General features: G+C 38.9%; 1 protein-coding gene across 1 annotated transcript in view; it reads right to left on the bottom strand.

The window, feature by feature from the left end:
• PIGN (phosphatidylinositol glycan anchor biosynthesis class N) overlaps positions 1 to 12542 on the bottom strand; it is a 101740-nt gene that overhangs the window by 49773 nt on the left and 39425 nt on the right. The window contains exons 10-12 of the mRNA XM_082281536.1: positions 11298 to 11357; positions 10147 to 10239; positions 8213 to 8268 (exon numbers count right to left, since the gene is read on the bottom strand). Coding sequence (XP_082137662.1) covers positions 8213 to 8268; positions 10147 to 10239; positions 11298 to 11357 — 209 coding nt within the window. The remainder of the gene's footprint in view (positions 1 to 8212; positions 8269 to 10146; positions 10240 to 11297; positions 11358 to 12542) is intronic.

The following is a 12542-nucleotide window of genomic DNA, read 5'->3' as shown; positions in this document are numbered from 1 at the left end:
AGTTCTGAGGTTTTTGTTCTTTAATGCATAATGAAATGAAAGGAGGACACAGACTTCCACAGGCCAAAGGTAGCAAAAAGTATATTTACTGACACATTGCAAAAGCCCATCGGTACCTCTATTCTTTTGTATTCATCAGATTCACAAACATGCAGAGGAGGACAGCAGGACATCAGTGAACCCACAGGAAATGGTATGACTGCTAATGCTCTAACCCTGGACTGTCAAGTCTCAGGAATTAAAACAGCCTTTAATATTCGCAAATCAGAATCCCTGATGTAGCATATTCAGCTGCAGAGTGCCTTAGGATATTTATGTAAATCCTTTAGATAACAAAGATGAGAGAAAAAGGAGCTGACAACTAAACTGCCAGCTGCAAATTCATTGACCAGAGAAGCAATTAAGGTAACTGGGCTGCACACAGCATATTTTGCATGTAAACTACTACAGCAAGGGCTTCAGAGAATCAGAGGCCAGAAGGGAGGAGGCCACACTCTGAAATTGTCCCTCTGGCCCCCTTAAAGCAAAAGTGAGAAGCTGGATGCCGGGATCATCCAGGAGCTGGGGGTTTGTCCAGAAAGCCATAGCAGGACATGATGCTGAAGTCTTGGAAAGGGGAACTGCTTTTCAGAGAAGGTGGAAGATCCTTGAAGGAAAAGAAAGGCACCATTTTTAAAGTCTCTTCTATTTTAGTACTACAGGGGAGGGATATGTGCTGACTCTAAATAACAGCCTGCCAATGCTGCAAGTGAGCCCTCAGCTCTCCAAGATACATGATGATTTGTATCAATGACTTATGTATGATTTATAACAATGAGCTGGATCTAGGTATCTGCAGTGTTGTGGCTATGTAGTGTTATACCACAGCTCCTCTTCTGCTCCACAATCCTACATGCCAATCCTAAACCCTAGTGACCATTTCTTCAACCAGCTGCATCCAGAGCAGGCAGTTTGTGCTGTGCTGGGCAAGTACCTACTAGCAGGGCCCCATGGCCACCAAAACACATCTGGGAGACCACCTGTACTGATCCTGACCATGAGACCATTGTACTTCAAGAAGTCAATGATCCACATAGCAGTTACCCTCAGTAGGCCCAGGCTTGTGGTGCCCAAATGCCTTGGCCATGGGACAAACCCAGTCAGCAGGTAGAACAGAGGAGCCTGCAGGCAATTCCCACTCTGCAACAGGGACTACACTGCCTGCCTGTCCTCATGTATGTAAGAGCTGCAAGAAGTTCTCATGTAAACCTCCATACTGACAACAGAATATATTACCAGAGATGATATTTCTTAATAGAAAATAATATAGCAGCTTGAATGACCAAAACAAGGGAACTTCCCCACAGCCAGCATCTGTGTCGCAACATCAGAAAACTGATCCAGTGCTCCATGAACACAGGGTACCCAGCATCTGAAGGGACATACGATTTACTTGCTATCTGTATTCTTCTGTTTGTTTTATATTATTAAGACAGCTATTTTATTAAGCTATTGGTTATTGGGCCTTTATTACTGATATCCAGAAAGAGTTCTGTACTCTGCCCCTTACCTCATGCCCTAGAGCAGAGCATTCTCTGTCCATCCCCTCCTAGCACCTGCTGTACACCCTCCCTCACCCCTATTGCATGAAGTTCCAAGAAAAGGCCAAAAGGATTTATAATACAAGGAAATAGAGAAATATACATTAATCTTGTGATGCTTTATCTTATACACCAGCCTTTTAGCTCCTTCTAAAGACCTTACCTACTTCCTACTTGATAGTAAATCCAATTACATCCAGTCCTCCTGCGCAGAAGCCGCTGCCAGTTAGCTTTTCATGTACACACTAAAAGCTCCCGAGTGCACTTCTGAAACTCAAGACCAGCAGGATGTCTGCCTTCTAAGAGGATTGCATCCTCCCTGAGCAGCAGAGTGCTTCAGACATGGTCCATTCAGTGAGAGAGAAGCTGACATTTTTGCCAAAGAACAGGCATTGATTTCTCCCTAAAGAGATAATACCTATACTATTTAATCAGGAGGGCTTTTTGTAAAAATTAATACAAAGCCATTCTTTTCATTTGAGCACTTTGTCTCTACAGCACTGCAGTTCTACTTTTTCATGTATATACACAGGTTCTTAAAGCCAAGGGTGGAGGGGAGAGGGCTGCCAGTCTGCCTCCCACCACCAGCAGGCTCAAGGTGTCCACACTGGCCTGCTTGTACCAGCGGTCCCAGCAGCAGCCTTATGCCTAGATTCACACCTGATAACACAATGGGGACAAAGTACAGAAAGGAAAAGGCTAGCTTCCTTTCCAGGGTTCACTTGGAATTGATAGAAGTTGCTGTCCTTCATTCTTGACCACAGGATAAACGGGCTGAAATCTCTTTGCAGATAAATCTCTGCTTCTGCTAAATAAAAGGTCCTCTGAAGACACAGTGTTCCAACAAACGTGCAGGGAGAATAATCACTATTAGACTATCCTTCCCTACTGCAATATTTTCACCCTTTCCTCTTGGTATTCAATTCTTAATGTTTGCTCTTGCAAGCATTATCACATGTATCACAAATATCTTACGTATTACCAGTTATTTCAATAAATGTAATTTATTTAAACAAAACAAGAATAGTATGTTTCAAAGGATGTAACGACATCTTAAGGAACCCTGCCTCGCTCAGTGGTGGAAAAGAAATCACTTGCTTCACTTTGATCCAAATGTCAATTTTGTGGGAATATCTATTATTTAAGTTTTGAAAGGCCATCAGACAGAGGGAACAATGTAGTGCAGTATCTCCAGTCATCAGAGAAAGGAAAAAAAGAGAGGTATTTGTGCACATGGCAGTTTTTTGAAGTTTCTGTAATCTTCAAAGGCACTCTACACTCTATTTCCTTTTCTATCACTGACAAAATACATAATGTGCAATTATGTGGAAAGACTCAGTCTCTACATGATTGATATTTCCTTGCACCAAATCCATACAAATGTTTAAGGGAGTTATATCTCAATTCATACTAGAGGGTAGAGCAAAGGAAGAGTTACATTTTCTTATGGAGAGAAGTACATTTTTATTTAATAGCTGTACACTGCACATTAAAAATGCAGTGACTGTCTATATAAATACGCAAGTTATAACTCGATTATACACACAAAAATAATTATTTGAGATGATTAATATGTAGTATTCAGACAATTAGGTTACTTTAAAAATGCAGCATAAGGTGCTATGAGATTTTTCATCTATGAGAAGATAGCCCAAGTATCTTATTTAAAGTCAAGTTTCTATTTCCTGCTAAAAAACCCCCAACCATTATTGATAAAAACTTCAAGCCATTCAATAAAAAAGCACAGCTAGTGGTAAGCAAGCACTGATCGTACTTTAGCTGTTCATCTCTTGGATTTATTTCTGTGCGGTGGTTCTTAAAACTACTGCTCCTGCCATCTTACTGTGAGGCACCAGAACCTGAACAGCTGGAAGCACAGCCATCCCTGGAAGCACTGTGTACACCACGACTATGCAAAAGGACTCCTGTGCTTCTGTGCAATTTAATATCTTAAATCTCTTGTACCTGTTGGGACAATCAAATTGCATTAATTGGTTACGCAGCTTTTAGGGCAACACTGATGCACCATTTACTCACTGCACTACACTGTCCTTCTGATACTTCTTGTAGGATTACTTCCACAGTCCAGAGATGCCAATTTGGGGAATGATTTTGCAACAGTAGCATCTGGCCCCTTGGCACACTCATCTTTGAGCTGTGCCAGCTTGGCAGTTGCCCTAAGGTACATCAAATGGTCAGAAAGCAAAGATAGTTCACTATCCTGGACATCAGTTTTCCTCTGTCAGCAGCCTTCAAGCTTTGTCCTCTCACTTCCTTCAAAGCATCTGGTATTTTGGCACCTGCTTTTCTTAGACACAAAGGTCAAAGTATTGTACTTTTCTTCTCAGAATTGCAAGGAAAGCCTCTGATTCTGCTAAGCAAATGGATTTTGAAAATAATGTCTTTTGTATTAGAGAAGAAAAGGTAGGAAGAGAAAGGAAGTGGGAAGGAAACAAATTTCAGATAGTAACTTCTTTCATACATCCAACTGGAACTGCAGGTGAGTATTCAGTATCAGCAAGGGACACTATTCTGCTCTTGCACATTCACTCCCCTGGGAGCAGGCTGTGCACCTTGCCTTGCAGAATCAGACACTTGGAGCTGAGTTTCTGAAATGTATTCTCAACAGTTTCACAAGTACCCTCAAGATACACTTTTACCCAGGTTTGTTCCTTGATGAAAGCACTTTGATAAAGCAAAAATGGCATTACAGGCAGCCAGACACATCCTTATTAATAGACAAAGCTATCTAAACTCTAACCTGCCTCAAGACTGGCTCTTCAGTAGACCCTACTGAAGTTTCCATCACATAACACAATGATCAGCTCCATCCTCCTTATCATTATACACCTGACAGGTGGATTTCAGATAGATGCAATTTAGATCCAAGTAGGAAAGGGCACATATCTACTGGCCTTATTCATTTCCAGTCTACTGTGCCAGCCACATTTCTGCTAGGGATGAGATTCCCTGGAGAAATCGGAAGCTTTATATCAATTCAACATTCTTCTTCTGTTGCCCACACTCTAAAAATAGGCTTATTTTATCCATATATATATATATATATATATATATATATATGTGTAATCTAGCTTAATGCTTTTGGTGCAATATATTCAACATACAACTCAAACACTAGTTTTTGAGTCCTTGCAGCTGAAGGTCATGAACAGTTTTCACTCACTCAGTAATAAAACACCTGAAAAATCAAACTAGAAAACAGGATTTTCCCCTCAGAATACTAAAACAAACCTTTTAATGCTATTTCTGACTAAAAAATTAAGTTCGGGTTTTTGTTAAGTTGCAATTTCTATAGAACACATTGTTTGTGAATATATACTCCCCTCTCCCCGCCCTCTGAAAACTACATATTCATTAGAAATTGCATCATCTCTAAAACCAGAATGTCCCAATCTGATCTAGACTCAGATTTCTTCTGGAGCTCATATTTACATTTCTATTATACAGACTTTATTCAGCTACATCTTTAATTTAGGTAATTTAAGAAATTCAGTTCTCAGAGATATCTTTGTCCATTTTCAGGTCATCAAGTTGCAGAAATAACACAAAATCTGTAATAATCACAAAAAAAAAATTAAAATTTTCTACATAACTTCATGATCCCAAAGCACTTCAGACATGAATTAAACCTCACTAACCTCCAATAAACTATGAAGGAAAAAAGCATTATGTGCTGGAGCACACACTTTCTGAGCTTCAAGTTACATATTTCAGGCATCAGAAGGATAAAAAAAGGGTATAACTCCTTCGTACAACTGAAAATGAACAAAGGTGGAAGAAGTTATTTGTGTCTGAAGGAAAAGACAGTAGTGCAGAAACACAGCACAGAACTGTGCTCAGCTGCAGCAGCAGGTAAGGCCAACCATAGGTTAGTACAGATCAGGGGTCAAACCTGACATTAAACCTGGGCTGACAAGTCCCGAGAGCATACAGCTATGCAGAAACACAACCTCCACACAGTTACCAGTTACTCTGGAATGTAGCACAGCATACCAAGACTTCTCTTGCTTGGGACAGGAGGTAGGTATCCCCACACCTCTGCATTTTTAACTTCTCCTGAAAAAGTAACCATACCCTTCTACACCATTTTATCTACCACCAAAAAAGTGTCTCAGCAAAGACAGCAGAAGGGGATACATGCCTTTCCCTCTCCATCTCATTCAGATTCAAGCATAATTTGTTTGAAGAACAGATGTGGTTTGCCTTACACTAATACATCAAATCATGCACCTGCAGCTGAAGTTTAGGCTTGTGTTCACTGCACATTCAGCCATCTGAATGTGAAGGAGGGGAAGGAGGGATGGATCTATAGACAGGTCATGCCTAATACTACCTCAGGTCTTCCTTCGGTTCCTGCAAGTTGGAGCACTAAGAAGTTACTCATCTGCTTAAAAGTAAGTTTGTGTTCAACCACTTCATCCCAACTATTAGTAACAGGTTGGACAAGACCCTTTTATAGCTTCCCAGACATGAGCCAAATTTTGAAAGTCGAGAAAAGCTGTGAAGACTAATCAGAATCTGGCCAAACTACCCCCATCCCAGCACACTGTGGGTGAGTATTTGCAGTAATGTGTGACCATCCATGGTATGAGTCTTTCTGCTTTCCTAGAATGAATAAACAGCATCATCTTGAAACAACAAAGAAAGTCTTCATCCCCACAACATGTAAGCACAGGCATCTCCTGTAAGGTAGTGGATTCCCTGCCTCCCCCACCCCTACTGGCTGCTCCTCAAAGCTGACATATTCCTTGCCACAAGAGACCCTTGGCAAGTGATTAATAGCATGCCAAACTTGCAGTCTTAGCTAACTAACACAATGGTTTGTTTGTGCATGTATAATCCTTTAGACACAAACCATTGACCAAATCTGGGACTAAGTCAGGACCCAGCTGCACCTAAACTCCCTCTGAGAAGGTGGTTAGAATGTAATGGGGTCTTTTCTGAACCTCACAGCTCAACAGGAGAGTCTCCATGACAGCTTTTTCTGACCCATCCTCTATGCAGTAAATAATCAAGTGTACCATGCCACAATCTTGTCTGTAACACTGTCACATTTACTATCAAACATGGTGAAATAGCTGGTTTATATCAATGAATGTGTTATTACTTCTCTCTGATGAGCGAGATGCATCACTCCATCCATGACATTTACAGATCCAAGGAATGATTTTGGTCTAAAATAAAAACCTTTCCCGGAAGAACTATTAATCCAAATTTTGATTCAGAAAAAACTGAAGAGTATCTGAAGAAAATAAACTTATTTTTGCCGTAGACCATACCAAAGTAACAATATGTTTATACCAGGTTTTAGTTGCGTTTTCAAAGTGATAAATGTTTCTGGCATTTCCACTTAAAACAATCAAACATATCATAAAACAGGAAAGACACCAATCCATAAAACAATTGGTAATACTTAGTTCCTTTAAAGATAAATATAGCATTAAGAAAAGCACATCCTATTTTATCGAATCAGTCTTAAGGAAAGGTAAACTTTAAAGAGCTGTGAAATCAAATTAATAGTCATTTATCAAAGAGGACTGGCCATCCTTTCCAGAAGGGCATTTTATTTCATACAGATCAGTAAAATCTTTGATAATGCAACTGTCATTCTTATTCAGAATTTGTTCTAAAAGATTCATTATGTGCCCAAGATTAACTTGAGTCTCACAGACTGTCTCAAACCTTTCCCTTTGAAGGAGCTAGAGGCATAAAATAACACAGTAAATGTCTGTTCAGACAGACAGCAATCATCTTTAACAATAACCATACTTCTCAGGAAGTGACTCGAGTACTTTTTACTGCTGCTATGATTTAAAGATCTTAATTAACATCAGCTCTATTTCCCAAAGGAAAACAGCTGCTCCTGTGACAAGGCATTTTTGGAGCACTCCACAAACTGAGAGCAGAACTGAACACTATCACACACACCCATGGCAAAGCTTTTAAAAACCTTTACAGAAGAAAGGAAAAGGAAAAAGCACCTTTAATTAGATAAGACAGAAGGGTGAGGGGGGCAGTAAATGTTCCATACACTAGAATAGAGTTCCCAGATACACAAATCACTGCAAAGACTCCTTCACAGCCCTGGAAACACTAAGACTAAGCAACACAGATTCTTAACATTGTAAGGTTCTTTTCTGGACGCAGTGTATTTTATTTATTCTTCATTAGAATTTAAATCGCAGAAGAAACAATCCTTAGTTCAATACATACATATATACAAACTAGAACAGATTGCATTTGCTGACCCTCTAGGGATTTGTATCTCCCAAAGAATGCTGCAAAAACCATAGCAAAAAAAAAAAAATCATTGAAAATTACTGTGCAATCTATATCACTATACTGTCAAAAAAAAAGTTTAGACAAATAATCCTTAATGGCAAATTAAATGTAAGGAATAGATTTTAAAAAATAAATCTATTTTAAAGTTCTGGTGAGAAGTAGTAGTTAATTGCATAGAGTTCCAGTGCAAAGTTCCATAGTCAGATAAACACTGTCACCTAAAAGAAGACTTAAGAGACTGAATGTGTTGTTGCAGCTCACTAAAATACTGAAGCAAGTGATAAGACAAACAATCAGGTAAAATAATCATAGTTTTTACAGACACTTACTTGAATGGTGTGAACAGAAATGACAATGTGGTTTTCTTTTTCTGACTCATCTTAACCTGCATAAAAGAGCATTAAATCATTACATGCAAGTTGCAACAAGATTAAAAATTGTATCAGGAATTAAACTACAAAAAAATCACAGAAGATTTCTAAGACTTTGGAAAAGAAATGAAATAACAGTGTCAATATACTGTCCATGAAAGTGGGTGTTATACTCCAGTATGTGCAACTCCTCTGAGTTCCTGGAAACTCAGACCTGCTCTACAGTAAATAAACTAAACCATGCTCCAGCCACTGATTTTCTCAGGACTTCTACAGTTTGCAGGATAAAAGGAAGATATGGCTAGAAGTGCTATCAGGCCTCAGTGACAACCTCCCTCAATGAAACCAGCACCATTTATGCCAGACAAGAACAGTATACTGCAGCAAACACCACCAAAGCAATGCTGTTAAATCAGTTAACCTGCACACGGACAAAAATAGAAGGTTTTGATGCCATCAGAGACACTTTGTCCAAGGTCCTCCAAAACATCTTTAAGGCCTCCTGCAGCTGCCTGACTCAAGTTTGACTGTTGGCATAATGTGCAGCCAGGAACTTTCTAAGCACACTACTTGTAAAACCTGACAGGTGGAAGCAGCAACCTACACATTTCATCCTATCCATCCAAGGCAACATCATCTCCAGGGAGCACAAACTGTGGTCAGGTCAGTCCATCACAGGGAAAGTAAAAATCCACTTGGCACATCTAAGCCAGTGCACTACTTCTGCTTCAGCAGAGAAACACAAAGGAAATTCAGACAGGATCACTCAATACAATGCTAGAAAGAAGCCAACAACAACAACAAAGATAATCCAGCACTACAGAACAAGAATACAAGTAAGCTCAAAGGAAAGGAGAAGCAGAACTACTTCTTTTTAAAATAATCTCAAAGATACCAATTTAAGTGAAAAAGATCTGAGTGACATCCTTAATTCTTAAAGCAGAGGTCTTCCAACTGCAGAGGCGATATCAGCGTGCTTCAAACTTCATGTCCAACCCCACCAGTCACTTTCCCTGTCACATGCCAGCTTTTCCACTACATTTTTGAAAATGAGTCTGCTGCTGACACTGCCACCCTGGTATCCACACCTTTGTGAACCTGGCATTTACAAAGGGACAGAAGATGCCGAAGGTGCTGATCTCCTCATGTCTTCTCATGCTGGTTCATTGTTTCACTATCATGACATGGATTTCCAGACAGGATAACAGTTCTTTCATGTCTCAGCTTCTGTCCGTGGAGGATGGTTTTCCCTCAGAGCATTTCTATGCCTTGCCAAAACTGGGATTTGGGGATTTTGGACAGTTTCTTACTCTACTGCATAGTGAAATAGAACCTTTTTTGTTTGGACCACTCGTGTTCTCATAATGTAATTTCCAATATTAAATGAATCAAGACAGAGAAGCCAGAGATGAACACTTGCAAAGCAAAACAACAGATATAACAGCATTAGCTAAAAGTTAATTAGGCCACTAATTTAATTTCTTTAATGCACAGGAGCCTATTACCTTTGTGATCTGTTTGTGTACTGACCCTGATTTAAAGCCTTGTCTCCCGGCCCCCATTGCAAAGGCATTATTTCCCTTCTCCAGCATTCAGATTCTACCTACATACTGCAAGTAGGTTTACATTAACACCAATAAACATCACCATTTTTGTTAAGAATCAAGAAAAAAGTCATTCATTCTCCTTACAAAAAAGCAACCAAACTTGTTTATTAAAGTCTTTCAAGCTTCTTCAGGTAAGTCTCACAGCTATTCAATTAAATGAATGTGCATTCAATTTTAGTCCTTTCAATTTAGCACACTATGTATAGGATATGTCATATAATTATTTTACATATAGCAACAACTATTATTCAGGTAAGTTGGGGTTTTTTACCATATGTTTAATACCTTAAATTGTTCAAGAACCTGAACAGCGTTGGTGAACATGCTCTCTGCTTTGAAATGAGCACTACTGTTCAGATACTCCAAAGGCAGAGTTCCCTGAGGAAGAAAAATACACATAATAAGTAAAAAAAATTAAATGAAATAACAGGAATTTCTCTTAACTGAATTGCTGGCCAAATGAGCAGTAAGAATACTTCAAATTACTGCTGAAATAACTCATGTGACTCCTTTGAAAATACTCTTCTTACACAGCTTTGCAACATCACTGGGATTGTTTGTAATACCTCAGCTTCTACAGGAATGCAAAAAACATAAATAACAGAAGTTGTTATTAAACTACATACTATAAAATAATATAAACTCAACCACTAATCAGAAGCCATATTTGAAAACCCTAGAAGTCTTCCACCCAAAGCCTTGCCTGGGCCTGACTCAGGCCAGTACTTGTGATAGGAAAGGGAGCAGTTCCCATGCCACCCGCTATGCACACAACCAGCAACGAGTGCAGGACAAGGTGGCAGACATTGGGGCAGAGTCTCCAGAAGAAATACTTTGCAAAATACGCTGTAAATAGGTGTTTTATATGGGAAACCAGCAGCATGAAGGCAGACTAATGAAATGCTAATTGTCAATTGATATTTATGAGGCAACTTTTGGACTATGTAACAACACATGAGAGAAATTAGAAGAAAAAGCCATCTCACTATTCACTAAATTAGAGGCACAAGATAACATCTGAAGGAAGTACACTAGTTTAATCAAGAAATAATTGAACATTAAATTGCAGGAACTAGCTTGTTTACAAGCTTAGCTTTCACTACCAAAATCACGCTATTCAAACCATATTGCATTTTTACCATCCCTAAAAACAAAGTAACAAAAAACTTATATAGCTCAAGAGTATAAAGTTGCAGATTACAATAGGACCAGCTGCCTTTCCAATTGAAAGCCCTATACAACACATAAAAAGATTTAAGTCTGTACTCTAAACTAGAGACACACACAAAATTAAAACTACGAGCAGTTTCCACACCTTATAGCACTTTCACAAATGTGTAATCTTTCCCCTCACACACCTCAAGTCTTGTCCCCAACACCTCTTCCTCTATGGCAAACAGATTTTTATACCATAGAAAAACATTTGTACTTCTTACCACAGAGTTCAGGGGGAAAGGCACACCGATAAGGGAAGCCATCAGTGGTGCTACATCAGCCTGTGCAAACAGAAGCATTCCCACGTTAACATAGTTTCAGCCTCTAAAGCTAATAAATTTAGCTTAATTTTAACATATCTGCATTTGCAAAAGGTAATTATGCAATACTGCCAAGTTATAACATAAAACTCTCCTTTATAGTTTTTTTGGGTTTTAGTTTCCAGTAGTCATGGCATGATTAGATTCAAAACGTGAAGTTCCACTGCTGATCAAGCTTCAAAAATACATTTAGTTTAAAAAGCAAATATAACCACCCCAGTATTTATTTGCAGGAATTCAGCACCTCCTTTACTGCACTCAGAGAGGCATATCACTTTTTATGACTATTTATATGACCAAAAGAACTAATTTCATATTTACAGTTTTAAGCAATATACTGGATATACTGCTCTTCACAACATTCCTTATCCCATGCTTCCACAGCGCTGATTACTCACCTTCTCCCCTTCAGAGGGAGTTTCTGCACTTTTTTTATGTCCAGTCAGCCCTTGGAAAGGCCCTTCAATCTACACGAAGGCATTTCATGAAATAAGTTACCTTTACCTTCTACTTGTGATAATAAACACTGCCTCTTACCAGTTTTATATTTTCCTTCAATATAAAACTATGCACCAAAATTCTTTGTTTCTCCAGCATAAATCTGAAGAAACTACAATGAAACCACAGGCACTGCGCCAGCATCAGATCTACCAGGCAGATTCCAAACCATTATTTGTAGAGAACAATACACTTGGAGTGTAATAGTAATTAGAAGTCTCATTTGCTATTTTTACCCATAGTCACACATGTACTACAGGACAAAAGCTCTGCCTTTGGGAACTCCATTATCCAGGACAAAACAATACTCAAGACTCTTCTATACAGTCTCAAAACAACATTGCCATAACTTCTACCAACCTTGAGAGGAAAGCTAATCTCTAGTTTTGTACCAGGGCTTTGCTGAAAGCAGTTGATCCAGAACATTCCCGATTTGAACCTTCTATCATGACATTATTTCCCTTGTTTGAGTAGGTTTGGAGTCTGTTATTCATATATTGGGTTTTGTAGGATGATAGGAAGCAAAAAGCACCATGGTTTAAAAAAGCTTGACTGATTTAGGATCAAAGGATAAGTTGCTCACCTTCTTTTCTTCCTTTACAGTACTAATTATCTAAATTGCAAAATACTTGGGCCATAATCACAGAT

Source organism: Coloeus monedula, assembly GCF_965178545.1.
Source record: "Coloeus monedula genome assembly, chromosome: 1".
Lineage (NCBI taxonomy): Eukaryota > Metazoa > Chordata > Aves > Passeriformes > Corvidae > Coloeus > Coloeus monedula.
This window is presented reverse-complemented; position numbering and strand designations above follow the sequence as displayed.